This window comes from Cynoglossus semilaevis, chromosome 8, assembly GCF_000523025.1.
Source record: "Cynoglossus semilaevis isolate Cse_v1.0 chromosome 8, Cse_v1.0, whole genome shotgun sequence".
In the NCBI taxonomy this organism is placed as follows: domain Eukaryota; kingdom Metazoa; phylum Chordata; class Actinopteri; order Pleuronectiformes; family Cynoglossidae; genus Cynoglossus; species Cynoglossus semilaevis.
The window spans coordinates 7,273,794-7,292,210 of record NC_024314.1 but is presented as its reverse complement, the minus strand read 5'-3'; the positions used below and the strand labels follow the sequence as shown (position 1 = coordinate 7,292,210).

The window sequence follows — 18,417 nt, the reverse complement described above, 5'->3', positions numbered from 1 at the left end:
TAATATATACCCATCTATAGATGGTGTCTCTCTCTATGAGTGTATAATATATATATATATATATATATATATATATATATATATATATATGGTATACTCATATATATATATATATAAAAATGTAGTAATTTTGCTTGAATTTTACAGAAGAGCAGAGGAGCTAAGTAAGACAGTTATCTTGGTATTTATTTAAGTTACATTGTAAAATAATGTCAAGGTTTGTCTGTAACATTTTTACAGTTCTGTCTGCCTTCAGTCTTCAAGCATCACCAAATGTCAAGTGAGTGAAAACAGTGCTTTATGTACATTTGCACATTAAATAATGTAGTTGACATAAGCGCAATTCTGATTTCACCATTCAAATGTTGCTGGCATCCTTGTGCAGTATGCACTAGTCCACAGTCTCTTCCTTGTAAATCTTTCTCTGACACTCTACTTGGCCTCCTGAGCTGTAGAATCTCCTTCTGCGATTGTCTCTGGGCTCTGCTGTTTAATATGCTGCTGCAGCAGTGCACACAGGTGGCCCGGGTGGTGCTGCAGGAGCAAGGTGGTGCGGGAGGTCAGCATTGTCAGCCCGCTGACCAGCTCACCTTGGACCACAGTCATTGATGGCAGTTTGGAATAGTTTATAATGCCCTCTACACTCAGCAATTTGTTGTCGATGCAGGCTCCTGTTGAGACAAGTGTGGTACTTAAACTGAGATTTTAAATGCATTCAAGTTAATAGTGTAACAGTCGCTGATATGTTACACTCAATGATAGACATACCAAGTAAAGTCATCTGTGGGCTCGACCTCAAAGCTGACAACATCCCATTCACTTTTGGCTCTTTACTAACAAACAACACTGTTGGACCGATGAACAAAGGAGCCATGTTGCTATAAATGCTGTCTTTCAGAAAGGACCGTGTGACCTGGAATTAATCAAGAAAACAAATTAGTTAAATCTTTTGACTTCATGTAATATGGAATTTATAAATATCAGTGCTTTCAGTTCATTGGTAAAATATGCTCTATCAAATTTCATTAACTGTTTAACTTGAATTCAGTATCTAGAGGCAGAATACAATTTTTTATAACTGAATAATTTAAGAGAGTCAGAATTAGTTAGACAAAGAAGTGTGGTAAAAATAAATAAATAAGTGAGTTTTTAAGAAATAATTAAAATAAATAAAAATTCACCTGGTTTGGAATAAACTTCACAGTGATACCATGTTTAAAAAGTCTGTGTTTGAGGAGGGTCATGTCCTCAGCGCTGCTCGCACTATTCTGAACAACAGCAATCATTTTATTCTCCTCAAACAGCTTCTTCAAACTCTTTTTCAACAGTAATACATAGCCACTATCCTGAAAAAGATTAGAGACAAGGATGACAATCTTAGAAGAATTCAAATGAAACTAAACCACACAGCATACATCAAGGACACTATGATGTCTGAACCACAACATTTAAGCACTACTGCTTTTTATTCTTTTTACATTATTTTTTAGCTCTGTTTTAATGCAGTTTTCAGATCTGTCAACACATTCTGATTTATTAGTATGTTCAATATGTATTTTAACAGGCATTACCAGACAACGTTCATAACAAACATAAGCCCATAACCCGTTTTTGCTTTGCGTCGAAAACCCCATTTCATCAAGAAGGAAAAATCATAGTTACCTGCTGGACTTGACTGTTTTTATCTGGATATGCTCCTCGTGGAATTGCATGACTGGGGGGGATGTACTCTGTGACCGCCAGGAGCTTCTGTCTAAGAATGTGCACAGCTTTCCTGTGACGAGTCACAGCCTTTGAGCCGTGGCGGACACTTTGAGTCAGGGGAGTCCATACTGAAATGTGAAAACTCTGGTTAAGCACCTTAAGCCACAGACGCTAAAATCCACGAATCAAAAGTAAGCTACAAATATCAGTGCAATGAAATCCCCGATGACACTGAGTCGCACAAAAATGCAGAGACATCAAATACAATTTCATATTGAAGATGTAAATGTAACGATAAACACGAAGAATTGTCTGTGCCTTACCTAGTTTCGGTAATAATTTTGCACACAAGGTCGTCGCCATCTTAAACAGGAAACGAATGTTTAGGAAATGACGTTCAAAGTGACGCTGCGTTCCAGGTCACCGCAGAAGTAAGAAAAACATAGACGCAATGACAATGTAATAATAATAATAATTATTACTATTATTATAACACTAGTTTTAGGACATCGCTTCAATTTTTGGACATCGACATTTATGCGATTATTTTATTTTAAATAAAATCTAATAAGGGAAAAAAACAATACGCGAAGCTGTGTTTTTCTCTTTGTGTTGAACTTACTACTTTACGGTTATAAAATACACTTATTCTGCTAAAAAACACTTTTTACTTTATGACATTTTAAGTTTAAAAATGTGTTTACATAAGGGTTTGCGTAAGAGAACGTGCATTACGTCACACGGACAAGTATGAAGCGCAAACTCAGTAGCCATGTTTTCGGTTACATCTGTTTTTATTGGGGGAGAAGCCCCTCGGTTTGTGCCGGTTTTCCTCTGACTGCGACTCATCGTAACGTTTTTGCGTCGCACTTCTGCACAAAATCCACGTTGGACAGAAACAACATGGATCTAAGTAACATGAGGAAGAAATACAAAGGAGACGAAGAGGTCAGAAGTCCAATAATGCCAATTCTAATGCTAGTTTATTACACCTGCTGAATTTACTGTGTGACAAAAAGGTTATAGTAATCTGTTACAGTGCAGTAAAGTTTTTGCGTGTGCTCGAATTCCAGAATGTCGCCGTAGCTCCAGCAACAGAAACTATGCAGTCGATTTTCCTTGCCTTGCAGGCATAAGAGTTTTGCAGCCAAATTGTATTACAGATCGCAGGAGAACACATGACAATAACTGCATTCATGCACGAAAAACCCCTTTTAAAATTTTACCCAGTCAGGATTTCTTGTTATAAAATGATAAAAAAAAAAACAAATGAAGCTTTGCTACAACATCTGGCAGAGGGTTGTAATCTTGTAATCTTTTGATCTGTTTTCTGATTAAAAATCTAATTCATTAACAAATGAATGGTTTTAAAAAAAGATCATAATGGTTGTAGAATTATTTAGCAGGCAAACATATAGGTCTAAACTTATTAATATTTTATGTGTAGAAACACATCATCATTTCATTTTCAAATGTGTATTCAATTTTGTTTTTGTTTCTTTTTTTTTACAGTGTTTTAAAGAAAGCCAGCTGGTGTCTTTGGACCCCATTGAGCAGTTTGGAAACTGGTTTGAAAAAGCCACAAAGTGCCCCGAAATTTTAGAGGCCAACGCTATGTGCATCGCCACTGCTACTAAGTAAGCACTGACACATTGTCAAATACAAGGCATTGATTTCTTTTAGAAAACTTGTCTCATTCATGCCACTATAGGGAAGGACGTCCGTCTGCTCGCATGGTCCTGTTGAAAGGCTACAGCAGTGAGGGTTTCCGCTTCTTCAGCAACTATGAGAGCAGAAAAGGCGCTGAGCTGGTCTGTATCTCCCAGTTCACCTTTGTCAATGTATCATTTCACAAACAGTTTCTGTACCACTCTACATGACATAACTTTCCAGTAAAAACTATTTCTATATACCCAGCAGTAATTATGGTGGGCTGGCTTTTGTGCCATCTGCACTGAGCTTATTTAATTTGTCTTATTATTGTAGTGATCATCTAATTGTTTATGTAGTCTGCATGTGATTTTATTATCCACGTGAACTTTGCAAATATCATCAACCTCACTAATGTTGTCTTATGACTGTAGTTAATGCACCCTGTGCTTCTTGGGTATTTTAATTTGCTTACAGGAGACAAATCCGTTTGCGTCCCTGGTCTTCTACTGGGAACCACTAAACCTGCAGGTACTTCAACGATGACTTAAATGTAATCAATAACTTGTTATATTTTCATATCAAAAATGATGCATTTTTGTTTCTGTACTATGGTCTGGTTTTATTAATTTATTAATTTATTTCAATGCAGGTTCGCATTGAAGGAACTGTGGAACAATTGCCCTACCAGGTCTCCTGCGAATACTTCCGCTCTCGACCAAAGAGCAGCCAGATTGGAGCTGCTGTCAGTCGACAAAGCAGTGCTGTTCCTAACAGAGAAGTACGCACAATTGATGGTTCAAATATACAGGTATATACAGTACTTATGTACATGTTGAAGACTACATACTAACTGTGCATCTGTTTTAGTATTTAACACAGAAGAAAACAGAGCTGGAAGAGAAGTACAAGAACAGCGAGGTTCCTATGCCAGACTTCTGGTGAGCATTATAATCTTAAACCATGTGCAGTAAATTTCATAGAGAAGTCTGTCATATCAAAATGCACAAATACACATTTACATTCCATTCCATTTTATTATTGTATATTATAACAGTTTGAGTGGTTTCCAAAATAAAAACAACTTGTCCTCAATTTAAACCATGAAAACAGAGGAGATCATGTATTTAACTTTTGACAATTTAAATGAACAACACTTACCTAAAATACAGGCTTATGAAGTTGTGAGACCATTTAGACGTTGCTAACTAACATGCTAAGTTGACTCTTTAGGAGCCAAAGAATTTCTCTAATTCCTTCAGAAATATCTATGTCAAAGAGGCAAATAACTGTGATTTAAAAACGAAAATAAATAAAGTCACAGGTACAGCCAATCAATTTATTTGCCATATCTAAAGATTCAGGAAATGCCACTAGTAAATTTTAGAAACCTGTCCAAATTTCAAAAGCAGGTTTTGTTCATAATACATTGTCTTTGTGCCATACTTTACTAACAGGGGCGGCTACATTGTCAAGCCTGATTGCATTGAGTTCTGGCAGGGCCAAACAGACAGACTTCATGACCGCATTGTCTTCACTAAACGGAAGGAAGGAGAGTGTGAGCTGGGAGACTTTCAGCACGCTGCAGCGGGAGACTGGGTGTATCAACGGCTGTCTCCATGAGACAGCTGAGTGTCGTGCACTCATCAGGCTGTAGTTAAATAATGATTAAACATATGGTAGTTATTTATTTAACAGCAGTTGTGTTGACCTTGGGACCAGAAAAGTGTCATTTCCAGGAGGTTTCATCAACACTTCAAGCAATATGTCACCAAACTATTGTGAGACCTCAGTTAAATTGCACTCATTATGTGATGTGCCAACTGTGGCAATGGATTTTCTTGAAGTAATTATACTAGTAGAACTGATGGTGTCATTTGTGCCAAGTATATTGTGTGTCTTGTACCACATTAGAAGGATATAGTAATATTTTTTTAAATAAATGGTAGAACTTCGATTCGCTGTGGGATCACGATTTGTAACCAATTTCATTTTGAGGCCAGCAGAGGTCAGCAATACAATACTTAGAAACGGTGTCACTCACAATTGAAAAGAGCAGTACCTCAAAATAAAAGAATAAAGAAATTAGCTTTTTTTGTGTGTTTCTAAGTCACCATATATGGTTTGCTTGTGTTTAAAACATGTAAAGTATTTAGTGTATTCAAAGCCTACATAGAAAAAAGTAATATTTTTGAATGCATATAAATCCTAGTATACAGTACAAGTTTTCATGGTGGTAATGTTGGTACTTAATTCTTAGCGACATCAGATATAAATGGAAAAGTCTTGAATCAGATTCCCACAACCTCACTGCAGACCAATTAGCAAAAGTTTTTCCAAAAAATAAAAAACGTTGATCAAATGTATTTCTCTGTCAGTCTACTCTCAGAGGTGAAGTAGTAGTAATACAGAAAGTACAGGCACGCCATGTGGTGTCATATGTCAGAGTCTGCTTACAATCACCATGTCAACAGAATCCACCAGCACAGGCTCAGGTGAAATGACGACCAAGGCTGTGTTACCATAAAGAGTGAAGTCTGTGATGGAAACTGCCTCAGATGTTGGTGACAGCATTATCATACATTTACAAATGTGCTAATCCAACTGACTGTACCTGTTTGTAGGGACATGTACAAACGCACAGTAGCTTCTCACTCCAACACAACTTTTATTAAAAACAAAAATAGTTTGTTTCTTTTTAAAGGAATTCAGAAAAAGAGCATGTGAACAGTTTTTTTTTACTGTGAGCAATTTTGTAGGATATTTTTTAAAAATGCCTCAGATGCAGTCATCACAATTACATTTCTGTGTGCTAGTTACAAAAGCATAGTAAAAATGTAAAAATGTAGTAATGTCCTTTGGTTTTCTACCAAAAAACACATACTTTTTTGTGCATTGACTGAACAAAATACAAAATGCCACTGTAATTATAACGCTGTTGTATTATAATTTAAAAAATAAAAACTTAAATTACTCTTGCAATGTTGATTTTTGAGGGTAGGTAAACGTTTTGTCCTTCACTGAAGTTTTTTTATCTAAAGTATAAAAGCTATCGCTGTTCTGTTCAAACATTTTCTACATCAATAAAAACTCCATTATCATTTCATTGCCCTTCCCTTCTTCCCTGTCAATGTTTTATTCTTGTCCACTTTGATAGTACAAGAGCTGTTTGTGTGGGTGTGACTCCATTAGTGACAGTATCTACTTGGGTGTGGTGCCTGGTTACAAGTGTTTATACACCACCACACAGGCTGTATGTTTGTGTGTGCTGCAACACAGTATTGCACCTATTGTATCATCCAACTTTTTTCAACTTTCAAAAATGCGACACTGATGTATGACACAGGTTTAATAAACACGGTGTTGTTCTCTATTTGTCAGTCTGTTTTTTATGTTTCTCGTCACTGAGGGTGTGCTCTGCAAACAGGCTGGGGTTCTCGGCCAGTGTGGCACGAATCTTCTTTTTCTCCTTGAAGCGCCCAGAGTGAGAGACCTTGACGTGACGCCCCTTGGTGGCAGATTTATCCACAATCTTCTCTAACCTGGCGTTGAACTGGCTCTCAGTTTGATCCGCTGGGGAGTTATTGCTCGAGTGCTCTTTGTGTCCAGTGTTACTGCCATACTCGGTTGGAATCTCATACAAAACCTTGGATTCTGACTTCTTCTTGCGTGAGAAGGTCAGCTTCCACCAGCTTGGTTCAGCCATATCCCCAGAATGAATGACTGACCTGAAGGGCACAAGAAGGTTTATTATAATAATATCATTTTGAAGATATGACAAAGAAAGTTTTATTCTACCTTAATTGCAAATGTATGTTCCCATTGCATCTTAAATGTTGTGTCTCTTAAACTGAACAGGAAAAACAAAATCTGTCCTGATAAGAAAGTGAAAGTCAGCAAACAGATTTAAATCACTCTCCAAAAAAGATTTGGAGAAAAAAACAACCCAAAGTTATTTATATGTACTACCAACTGTAATTTAAAAATAACAATAAAGTTTTACTGATTCTTTTGGACCAGTTGCTATGAGGATTAATTGTCTTAAAATGCCAAAGAAATGACACACAATGTTATTTGTTTTTGTAAATGTAATAGATTCATTTTCCTTGTTTTTGGTCTGATCTACAGACAGAAATATCAACACTCAAAAATAGTCCATTGCTTTTAACTTGGTAGCACTGTTCAGTGTCTCACCAATATGTTGTCCTCATTCAAAAGGACTACCAGTGCGACCAATATGTTGTCCTCATTCAAAAGGACAGAGGACACTGAGTTGACTTATACCTAGAAAGCAAACAATCACTCTTTCTTCCATGCATGACGCATCTCCATGATTAGGAGGTGTAACCTAATGGGAGAGGACACCCGATCCTCCGCTCTGAGTCTGATAAATTAATGAGCATCTGAAAGTATCCCCTGTCCCTCCCATGTGACCTGATATGAATGTCAGACACAAAAAACTCGGCCTTCAATACGATAAGGAAGTGACCTGTTGTCTCTGAACAGGAGCCCAGAGCCTAGAGCTGTAGGCTCTGGATATTGTCAGACAGTAGAGGAATCTTTGGTCCTCAGCTGTTTATCTGACATCATCAGCTTTTCTTCGTATAGCTGTTATAATCCACAGACAAATGGCAGCTACAGTATGTGGCCAAAATAAGTTCCTCCTGAGCTTTATACTGTGATAACTCCAATGAAATACATGTGGACTATGATCAACCCCTGACCATTTGTTCTTATCTTATTTTAAATTAAACCAGAATTGTTACTGGGCGACTGCTGACTTAAATCTTAATTCTAACTTAAGCATCCTGAGCTAAGTTACATACATTGTTAGTGAAAGGTGTAACACATAAAAACCTGCCTTTATTTGTCTTGTGATACACTAGGAATTTACTTGAACCACTCACCCACCTCAGTTTTTTATCATTTAAAAAAGAAAAAAAAAACACTATGAAGAGTTCTTGTAATTTGGATTACCATTTAAAGTGCATACTTCATCAGATTGTTTTGAGTGGGCACTTAATATGTTAGTTAAATGTCAGTGTGCAGCATTAATAATTACCTTCAGGAAATTTATGAGAAAACAAAGTTGAACTTTTCCATTTGGCATTTTTGTCAGGTCTTAGCCACTTCCACAGATCAAATAACTCATTATCCAAATGAATACTTTCAATTCCACTCTGTATTCCTGGTCTTTAACATAGACTCCTTATATGGAGAAATTGACTGAATTGACAGATAGAATTGATCTATCTACCTATCTGAAATAGACATAGTCTTCACTCATTTGTGCCATCTCCCATCATGCTCTGGAATCTGTAGGGCGATGAGCACCTGCTTTTACAATCCCAGCTTATTGTGGCTCTGAACATTTTCGAGTACAGTTTAAAAATGTATATAGTCACAACTTTACAAACTTTATGCATATTTCGCAAATCCTAATTCATTTCATACTAATGCTACAACTCTAACTTCTTAAACTTTACTACCTTGCACTTTTACAATAAATTTTCCTCTAACATTTCAAAACATATTTGAATACCTGCAGCCGATGAATGCACAGTTTACTGATGTTTTCTATTTTTGCGCTCACGGCTGCCAGGGACCAATGAACCACATAAATCCTGTGGTGATTTTGTATCATCAAAGCACATATGTTAATAAAGGCTCCATGCTCTTTGAAGGAAACATTCATTTTAGTCTTATCTGGACCAGAGGTGTCACAAAAGACAATGTTGACAACAATTACCAGGGGTTTGGACAGAAAGATACTACCAAGTTGTGGAGGTAAATTTAACCATTATGCAGAAATTATTACGTCCAGTTAAACAAAAGATAGATATTTTTTTAAAGGCCAGTAACAGCTATAAAATAAACAGAAAGTTAACCAAAGCCACTGAATATACCTGTACTTATCATTAAGTATTTTCTTTAGCTGACGTCTGTTCACTGCTGCCAAACAAGTTGGAACAAAAAAAATGCAGTTCTACTACAAATGTTTACCCTCCATTTGGATTGTTGCCTGTCAATGCAGTTTCAGTAGAATACTTTTCATATTTTACTGTTATGTGAAAAAGCAACATATGTGTACAATATGATCACATATTTCTATGAGTGTACCATGTTTGACTTAGATGTGACCTTTGAGACAAAATTCCCTGTTGACACAAAGGAGGCCCCTCCATGGATCGCTTTAATAAGTTACCATGTATTTTGTTATGTGTGGGTGAGTCACACAGCATGGCCTCACCTATCACAGCAGGGAGGGGGCAGCGTGTGTGTGAGAGAGAGAGAGAGAGGGAGAGAGAGAGAGAGACCACATTTGGAAATCACTAACCAACTGCAGGGTATTTTCAGTAGAACAATGTTGGAGAGAATGGGTGGAAGGCTCAGGGAGGAGGAGGAGGAGGAGGAAGGAGAGAAGACGAAGTGGTTGCCGGACTCCAAGGACAGCGATCACTGTACTGCCTTCATAATTGAGCTGAGGGCTCATGGACTCTCAGGTTTCATGCTTTGTGCCAATGTTGCCACTGACCCGTGATGGCAGAGTTGAATGGGTTGATAAAATGGTCCAATGTTTTACAACAACACAAACTTACATCGATTCAAGTTCATCCTAAGAGGGTCAACGTTGGTTTGTGTGAGCGTTACTTTGTGGGAGGAATTTGTTGAGTGTTTCTTACATACTATTTTAATATTTAAAGACATTGTTAAGGAATGATATGTAATACCGACAAGACACCTGTCGTTGTGTCTTAACACGTCTACAGAAAAGAGGAAACACGGCTTTTGCAAAGAATTCACATTTCTCCTGTTTTGATTTTTTTTATCCAAACGTATCAGTTTCTTTAGAATCCTTTTAAGTCAAAGCTAATAATTATTGATTGAAATATAAAATACTGGAACAAAGACTGCTCAACCTAGAGCAGTACTTCTCAACATGTTTCAGTAATGGATCTCCTGTGGAATATCTCATTAGCTATGTACCCCCGTCCATAGTACTTTCTACAAAGGGGTACTTTTAAAACTATTTGTTTTTGATTGAAAAAAAAAATTAAATACAGAACAGTGACATCAGTATCAGATTATGTACCCAAAAGGTTGAAAATAATAACAAAATGGGAATCAAAATCAAAATTTGGGATCATACTATTTTCTGAAAATAATTAAACGCCTCCTTAATTCTCTAGGAATATGTATGTATAGAAAGTTAACACAAAAAGACAACCTAATAACAATTTTTGCCTCAGTGTTTGTTAATATAAAAACCTCTCATCGCCCTGAAGCGTCTCAATGTACCCACAGTGGTACGCTTAATCCCAGTTGAGCACCACTAATCTAGGGCATTGATTGAAATTCTTAAAACTCTTATTTGTCCGTTAAACAGATAAATATTCAGTTTACAATACTGTCTTCCCATCTTGAAGGCTAAAATCAACATTTTAAGGCATTGTTTGCCCTTTGGGGACTGCCAGGTTTGGAGACTTCATGTCAAAACACTTAGTTAATCATCAGTGCAGTTGAACACAAAGTCCCAGTCTAAAATGTATTTTAAAAATGATGTTAACCTAAAGTATAACACCAAATTTGATAACAGTGTGGCAAATAAACCAAGAAAACACAATTCTCACATCCCTGAAGTTTAAATCAACTTTTTTTTTTACCTTGTTGACAATAAGCTCAGTGAAGGAGATTCTGTCAGATGTGATACTGCACCACCATTCTTCTAGAGGTCCTCTGGTTTAGTCCTCAGGTGATCATGAACAGGTGCAGCATCTCTTCCTTTGTGCTTCTGCTCTCTCACATTATCACTGCACATAGAGCAGTCTAGTTACACACACCCTACCCAAACACACACACACACACACACACACATCGACACAGACACACAAAGCTCAAAGCCCGCCCAGCTATGGGCATAATTACGTAAATGTTGTAACCATGTGATTTCAGGGAGTCCCAACCACAGGGCAAGTTACTGGCATCAGGGTTTATGTGAATGTGACACTTTCTCCAACCCATCCTGTTTAAAGATACACTTATATGTGGAGTTAAAGGTGATCAACTATGTAAGAGCAACATGTGAGAGTACCTTTTTCACAGGTTCTGAATAATCACACATGCTTACTTTGCAAGTTTGGTAACTATTCAAATGACCTAAGATCAACTTGTGCCGCTGCTGATTTACATGTGGGAAGTTTTTGCCATTATGAATATGTTGAATGACTGTGCCATTGTCCATCCTGAGAATCTCATTTAGACTAATGTTTGGATACATGCTTACATTGACAGTTAATCACTGGACCTAAGTAACGTAGTGGAGCGTAAAATGTTGTTCATATAGAAAACAATAGTAGTCAGCTTCACTTACTAGAATATTAATCAGCTACTTTCTCCAAAATAAAGCTCAATTGCATGAATGAATGAATAATGAATGAATGAATTGACGTTGGGGTTGAGTTCTCTTTACATTTATTGAATTTTATATGCATTAAAATGATTTAAATTCTTTATTACACGTACCTGTGTACTTTTTGTATTAAGTGTTGGTCATCACTTTGCGTGGTCTTACAAGACACTGCCCTCTGTAGGCGGATATTGTAACTGGAAATTCCGCAAGTACCAATCAGCGTCAGACGTGAGTATAGTGAATTGTCATTGGTCATTTGGTTTGACGGTGAAACACCGCCTCTGACCATTGGCTTTCTTTCCTCTAACGTGTCGTAAACAGATGAAGGGCTGTGCGTCAAGAGCTAATAATGATATGGACGTTCATATAAAGTTGTTATTATAATCGAACCGTAAGATCTGAAAAGAACTGACGTTTTTGTCTTGACGGTGAAACAAAAATGGAGGTAATGTTTCTGTCTTTAGTTTTATCAGGGTGTCAGCTAATGTGAGCTAGCTGTCAAAGTGAAGAGTCCAGATAAATGAACATAAACGAATTGCACAATTGTCGTTTTGTGATTTATTCCAACGTCTTTTCATCTGAATTTAAAAACCATTATATTTATAAATGTTTTGCTATGTCGTCTTACCTTCACAGAATATTCAAAATCTTCCAATAGATATTCAAACCAGCAAGCTTCTGGGTAAGACAAAAACAAAACTCTCTATATAGAAACTTTTGCTATGCTTTGGTATTTATATGCAAAGTTATAATTATGCCTACTTTGGTAACAAGGAAAAACCTTTTCTCAAAAATTAGTTCCTGTTGTGTTACGACATATACAAGAATTTACTGGATTTACTGTTTAAAAATTCTATCCAACGATCTAAATAAAAAAACACTTCTACTCTTATTTTATCAAAAGACCTTAACACATTTACTTGTTTATCCACAGACTGGCTGCTGGATCGACGACACTGTAATCTGAAATGGCAAAGTACAGTGAAAACCATCAGAGAGAAAATCAATGCTGCCATACAGGACATGCCAGAGAACGAGGAGATCAAGCAGCTTTTGTCCGGCTCCTGTAGGTCCATTACAGTCCCAGGCTGTACCTTTCCTGTATTTTCTCATTTAAGCTTTTATGAAACATACATTTAAAAAGTTGATAAGACTATTCAATAGTCCTTATAGACATTTTACTTTTTTAGCACTGTTTTAGCAACTGTTACAAAACACATAATTAGTCATGCATGTCATACATATTTTATAAGAAGTAAACAATTATTAAATAGTTAAACATGAAATGTTATATCATTTCTAAGATTACATTTATTAAGGCTTGTTCTTTTAATTATTGTTCTGTTCTGTTGATTGTTAAAGCTGTTAATTGTGGCTGCACTAGCAAGTGTTCTATCCTATTTTACTTGTGTATTGTAGGTATTTTAAAGTAGAATTTGTTTTGTTTTGTTTCATTGATAGACATCCATTATTTTCATTGCCTGAGGATTGTGGAGCTACTGAGAGGAACAGAAGCGTCTTCTAAGAATATCTTTGGCAGATATTCTTCTCAAAGGATGAAGGTGAGATGGTGAAACCAGTGGTTTTTCAAACCTAAGTGGTCTGAGGGGAATTTGGGACCATTTTATGTGAACTAAAATACACCAAAACTGTATTTTGTTGCTGCAGGACTGGCAGGAGATTGTTTCCCTTTATGAGACAGATAATGTCTATTTGGGTGAGTCAAATGATAAAAACAAAACTACTAAGTTAACATATAGTCTCTACAGAAGAATAGATTTTGAATCTATTTGATGAAAGAAAATATTTACAGATACATGATTATTTCTTAATTATAAATAATAATATTTAAGACAAATGATGTCTGTCTTTCAGCTGAGGTTGCCAGCTTGCTTTGTCGCAATGTGAGCTATGAAGGCCCGGCTCTAAGAAAGCAACTTGCCAAAGCAAAGCAGCTGCAGCAGGAAATGAGCAGGCGGGAAGTTGAGTGTCAGAACTCTGCTACGAATCTGAGGGAAAAATACTATGCTGCCTGCAAACAGTATGGCATCACAGTAAGTGCAAAAGCATACATTGGATTACTATGCTTTTTGATTTGTAAAAGTTGCACACTGTTTGGCTTAACTTAACATTTTCTTCCTAATAGGGAGAAAATGTAGCACGTGAGCTTCAGGCTCTGGTCAAAGACTTACCTGCAGTTCTTGAGGAAATTGGAAAGGATACAGGGGAAATAGAAGAGCAAATCCAACTTTACGCCGCTTTCACAAACTTTGTATGTGAGTGGTGAGTACATTACTGAAAAGTCACCTTCTCTACACTTTTTCTGTTTAACATCAAGCTTATCATTCCCAGTACATTTAATTGAACATTGTTGATATAACAATAGTATTATGCAAATTAAGCTTAGCTTAATTAATTTAATAGCACATACATAATTACCCAGTTTACTTTAATTTATTTAATGGAATTTACATTTTATTCATAGGTCCGAGCCGGTTCTACCCATGCTGACATTTGTTCAGAAGAGAGGAAACACAACATTTTATGAGTGGAGAACGAGGAACGTACCCACAGTTGTTGAGAGGCCACGTGTGGAGGAAGCAGGTCCTGAGGCTGAAACAGAGGATACAGTTAGTTTTATACTTTGGTGTACTGCACATTCAAGTCACGCAGGGTTATTGTTATGTAAACAATGTTACCAGATTAGTTTCTGTAATTTTTTTCTGTAAGATTGATTGGGGTGACTTTGGCAAAGGAACAAATGCTGCCGATGTTTCCGTCATCACTGTGGAGGATGGTGTAGACTGGGGTATCAGTCTGGAGCCAAGTTGTGGGGTAAGACAACTTATGGGAAGGAGGCTGTTTATGTAGTACACTCTAATAACAGTAATTGTAACAATAGTAATAACAACATTTCAGGGTCTAAGAGCAATTGGAAGTGTTGTTAACCACAGCTCTTAAAGTTTATATTTGCTGTATCCCTCAACAGGAAACCAATGAAGGAGCCATTGACTGGGGTGACAATGAAGCAGCTCCCTTAGAAATTGAAGTTGTTGATGGGGGAACAGACTGTGAGATTTTTTTTTTTCAGACTGCTATTATGCCTGTGGGTACATTTAGATTATGTTCATTTGTGACATTCACATTGGTAAAGGTAGGTATACTGTTTGGTAGGTCCTGAGGGTGTGGCAAGAGGACAAGATGCTTTAACTCTGCTAGAGAACTCTGAGTCCCGCAGCCAGTACATTGATGAACTCATGGAGGTAAAATGTTAAATAACATAAAATTATGATTTATTGGTTTACAGTAGATGTTGGTTTCAACCTTTTGTGGTTGTGGCTTCTTGAGATTGTTTACATGACAATGTATCTGAGTAATTCAATTTTGATTTGGCAGAGGGGAGATTAGACCAGTGGGATTATGATAAAAAAGTGACAGTGATTTCATATGTTGATATAGTTGGAAGTGTTCCTAATGCAGCGCATCAGTGAGATGGCAGAGGAGGGAGATGTGGTGTCAATGAGCCAGTTCCAGCTGGCTCCTTCTGTCATCCAAGGCCAAACACAGAAGCACGTCCAGAACATGCTGTCTGTTGTGCAGGACCTTATAGGACGACTCACCTCTCTTCGGATGCAGCATCTGTTTATGATTCAGGCCTCACCTCGGTACGCGGTCATGACTATAATGCACTTCATGAAATAACTCACACGTTCACAATTGTTCATCATTTAGTTACACAAATTAAACATGCGTTGCAGAGGGTAAAACTTAATTTGTGGGTAATTTCAGGTATGTTGAACGCGTGACAGAGGTGCTGAGACAGAAGTTAAAACAGGCGGACATTCTAGTACTAAAAAGTCAATCCATGGTTGAGAGGAGACAGGAAGCCCTCGAAGAGCAAGCGAGACTGGAGCCTCGTGTGGACCTGCTGACAGGGTGTACCCGGGAACTCCAACAACTGGTACTATAGAAATTAATCTCCAAATTAAAAGATTTTTTTAAACATTAAAACATTCTAAATATTTTGTAACTGTATCTGCCACCTTTGTTATGTTTTACAGATTGAAGCAGACATTTCAAAGCGATATCACAACAGGCCTGTAAACCTGATGGGTGTTAACATATAATACGCTTTTGAGAGCCTCACAAGAAGCATTTTGTAATTAACGTCAAGGAAAATAAAAATATTTAATTTGAAGGAATTGTGTGGTCCTTACAATTTGCACACATAAAATGGCACTTGTTAGTACCATTAAGGTTCTGAGAAAAAAAACTACCACTGAATAAAAGAAGATACATTTAATAATATCTAGAAAAACATACTAGGCAAAAACCATCAAGAAAAGACGAGCATAAAATTGACAAAGCTCTTGGTTAAATACAAAACTAGTAGTGACCTCACCATTGACTTTTTGCCCATAATTTTCACTAATAATCTACAGATTAATATACAGATACAGATCTATTAACAGATATACAGCTCTTTGACCTAATTTAAAAATATCATGAGGTTAAAACAAAAGTTAGCGACAAAAAAATGGTTTTCTTTATCTTAATGATAAAATCTGCGTGTTTATGACAGCTGATGAAAGCTTGCCACTAGAATATTCTACGCATGCGCTGTGCGAAAGCGTGTTTTGGTGTCAAGCGGCGCAGCTAAAGCTTTTAGCCGGCGAAGCTAACGTTTCTGCAAGTCATGGTGGGCCATTCAATGAGGAAAGGCTGAATCTTGCAGCACCGAGGAAGTTTTCCATAAAATAGAGTTTTAATTCTTGGCTCATCTGATAGTGGACCTTTGGATATGAGGACATAACTCATGCGTAAGTATTACATTAAGAGGCTTTGATTTAAGCAATGCGTTACAAGTCGTAACATTGTTATTATGTCGATTCTTAAACATGATCAGATCGCATGTTTATGTAAGATGATGAACAGCATGTGTGTGACAATAAATTGGAAATCTGCGTGTGCTGTCATAGATTACTTTTTACTTTTAAAAGTTTTGATGTTACAGTATTCAGCAACAAACAAGCTAACTAGGCTAGCGCGTATGTATACCGTGGTTTCCAATCGTAATTTAGGTTTTCCGAATGCCCCACCCTTGTTCAGATTTTATTGGCTAGAGCTTGCTGGAGTCATGTGTCGTACCCGCGTCTGCGGTCTGTCATTGGTCGGGTACAGCGTCAGTTTTTCTTTCACCACTTGTTGCCAGGGAGATTGTTTGATGCCCGCAGATAAAATGCTCGAGGTGATACATGTCACCTAATCGATTGAGGCAAGAGGGAAGTTTGTTAGCAGTTATAATGATACCTCGTATTGTTGACAATGAGACGAGTGTACTTGCGGAGTGGCTCCAGCCAGATTTTAAAACTGAAAGTAGCCAGAGGGCTAACGGCGTAAGCGATGGATAGAAGAGGGAGGGACCGTGGTGCTGTCCAACCCAGCGAGCTTTCTCGACTCCCTCATTCACCTTCAGCAGCGCCCACGAGAAGTAGTTGTCCTGTCAAGGGTGGGGTGATGCCTGCTCCAGTGTCCTGTGGGCTCATCGTGTCTACCCTGCTCAGTGTCCAAGAATGAAAAAGACGTGTCGTTGGTGCTTGGTGACATTACTTCTCATAGTCTTTGGAGAATGGAGTGGCTGCAGGGGACAATCTGGTCCTGATTTTTACCCTAATTTTATCAACATGTGCTCAGTGCAATTGTCGGTAGGTAAGACTTGGGTGTATGCGTGTGTGTCTGTGTGAAAGAAGCGTGGTTGTCATTTCATACTAATGTAATTTGCAGTAGAGTGACAAAATGTAATTATGTTACTTTTGTCAGGAGATTGCGGGGATGAAATCGTTATGAAGAACAAAGCTTTGTGGACTGGCAGAAGTGGAAAAGAGCCTTGGATCTGATAAGCATTTTAAACTCATAGAAACCTGTGGAAGACCTTTACCCCTCACCAATTTAAAAACTCCTTATGTTCCTGTATTTATTTCCTTTTTCTAGATCTAGTACAAAAGAATTTATCCCAAAGAAGTTGGCTCCGTTTTTGTTTTTAGTTTTTACCTTCACCTTTTGTTCCTTTGTAAAGAAATGCTTTACCTGAAAAAGTACTTCACAGAGGGCCTGATCCAGTTCACCATCATTTTAAGTCTTATCGGGGTGCGGGTGGACGTTGACACCTATCTAAGCAATCAGCTTCCCCCACTGAGAGAGATCATCCTGGGCCCTAGCTCAGCCTACACCCAAACACAGTTTCACAATCTGCGCAACACACTGGACGGCTATGGCATCCATCCAAAGAGTGTGGACCTGGACCATTTCTTTACCACTCGGCGACTTCTGAACCAGGTGCGCCAGCTGGATCGCCTATCTGTGCCCAGTACTGAGCTCAATACCTGGCTTGTGCATCGTGACTCTGAGACCGTGGTGTCAGCCAGCAGCCAGTCCAGCCCCAGCATCACCCTGGACAATGGGGCCGGCCTAGAAGATATAGACAACCCTGAAGCTACCCCGGCCATGAGGGGAGGAAGTGGAGCACCTGAATCCACGTACAACTTGAACACAGCGGACAGCAGCCTGGGAGCTGTGGCCCTAGAGGGCAATCAGGAGCAGGGAAGCAGGGATGGCAATGAAGACCTCACCAAAGAGGTACTGGACAGGGGGGA

The 18,417-nt window shown here is 37.9% G+C and overlaps 5 protein-coding genes across 5 annotated transcripts in view; 3 read left to right on the top strand and 2 right to left on the bottom strand.

Annotated features, from left to right (window-relative positions):
- Window positions 1-161: 161 nt before the first annotated feature.
- Window positions 162-2,125, bottom strand: mrpl10 (mitochondrial ribosomal protein L10). The gene is made up of 5 exons (XM_008314439.3): window positions 2,028-2,125; window positions 1,663-1,832; window positions 1,182-1,346; window positions 769-913; window positions 162-671 (listed from the first exon to the last, which is right to left on the bottom strand). The coding sequence occupies exons 1-5, from the start codon at window positions 2,065-2,067 to the stop codon at window positions 433-435; spliced, it is 759 nt and encodes a 252-aa protein (XP_008312661.1). The 5' UTR covers window positions 2,068-2,125; the 3' UTR covers window positions 162-432.
- Window positions 2,126-2,439: 314 nt separating this feature from the next.
- On the top strand, window positions 2,440-5,439 carry pnpo (pyridoxamine 5'-phosphate oxidase). Its single transcript, XM_008314440.3, has 7 exons — window positions 2,440-2,652; window positions 3,217-3,341; window positions 3,416-3,515; window positions 3,832-3,885; window positions 4,007-4,135; window positions 4,225-4,295; window positions 4,812-5,439. The coding sequence occupies exons 1-7, from the start codon at window positions 2,455-2,457 to the stop codon at window positions 4,975-4,977; spliced, it is 843 nt and encodes a 280-aa protein (XP_008312662.1). The 5' UTR covers window positions 2,440-2,454; the 3' UTR covers window positions 4,978-5,439.
- Window positions 5,440-5,998: 559 nt separating this feature from the next.
- On the bottom strand, window positions 5,999-11,200 carry prr15lb (proline rich 15 like b). Its single transcript, XM_008314441.3, has 2 exons — window positions 11,019-11,200; window positions 5,999-7,082 (listed from the first exon to the last, which is right to left on the bottom strand). The coding sequence occupies exon 2, from the start codon at window positions 7,058-7,060 to the stop codon at window positions 6,725-6,727; it is 336 nt and encodes a 111-aa protein (XP_008312663.1). The 5' UTR covers window positions 7,061-7,082; window positions 11,019-11,200; the 3' UTR covers window positions 5,999-6,724.
- Window positions 11,201-12,049: 849 nt separating this feature from the next.
- Window positions 12,050-15,962, top strand: cdk5rap3 (CDK5 regulatory subunit associated protein 3). The gene is made up of 14 exons (XM_008314442.2): window positions 12,050-12,209; window positions 12,401-12,446; window positions 12,699-12,830; window positions 13,226-13,326; window positions 13,433-13,481; window positions 13,640-13,818; window positions 13,911-14,047; window positions 14,250-14,394; window positions 14,495-14,599; window positions 14,754-14,835; window positions 14,939-15,027; window positions 15,224-15,429; window positions 15,554-15,725; window positions 15,826-15,962. Exons 1-14 carry the CDS (start codon window positions 12,204-12,206, stop codon window positions 15,889-15,891), a joined length of 1,515 nt encoding a protein of 504 aa, XP_008312664.1. The 5' UTR covers window positions 12,050-12,203; the 3' UTR covers window positions 15,892-15,962.
- A 417-nt stretch (window positions 15,963-16,379) lies between these two features.
- nfe2l1b (nfe2 like bZIP transcription factor 1b) overlaps window positions 16,380-18,417 on the top strand; it is an 8,658-nt gene continuing 6,620 nt past the window's right edge. The window contains exons 1-2 of the mRNA XM_008314443.3: window positions 16,380-16,584; window positions 17,585-18,400. Coding sequence (XP_008312665.1) covers window positions 17,843-18,400 — 558 coding nt within the window. The 5' untranslated portion in view covers window positions 16,380-16,584; window positions 17,585-17,842. The remainder of the gene's footprint in view (window positions 16,585-17,584; window positions 18,401-18,417) is intronic.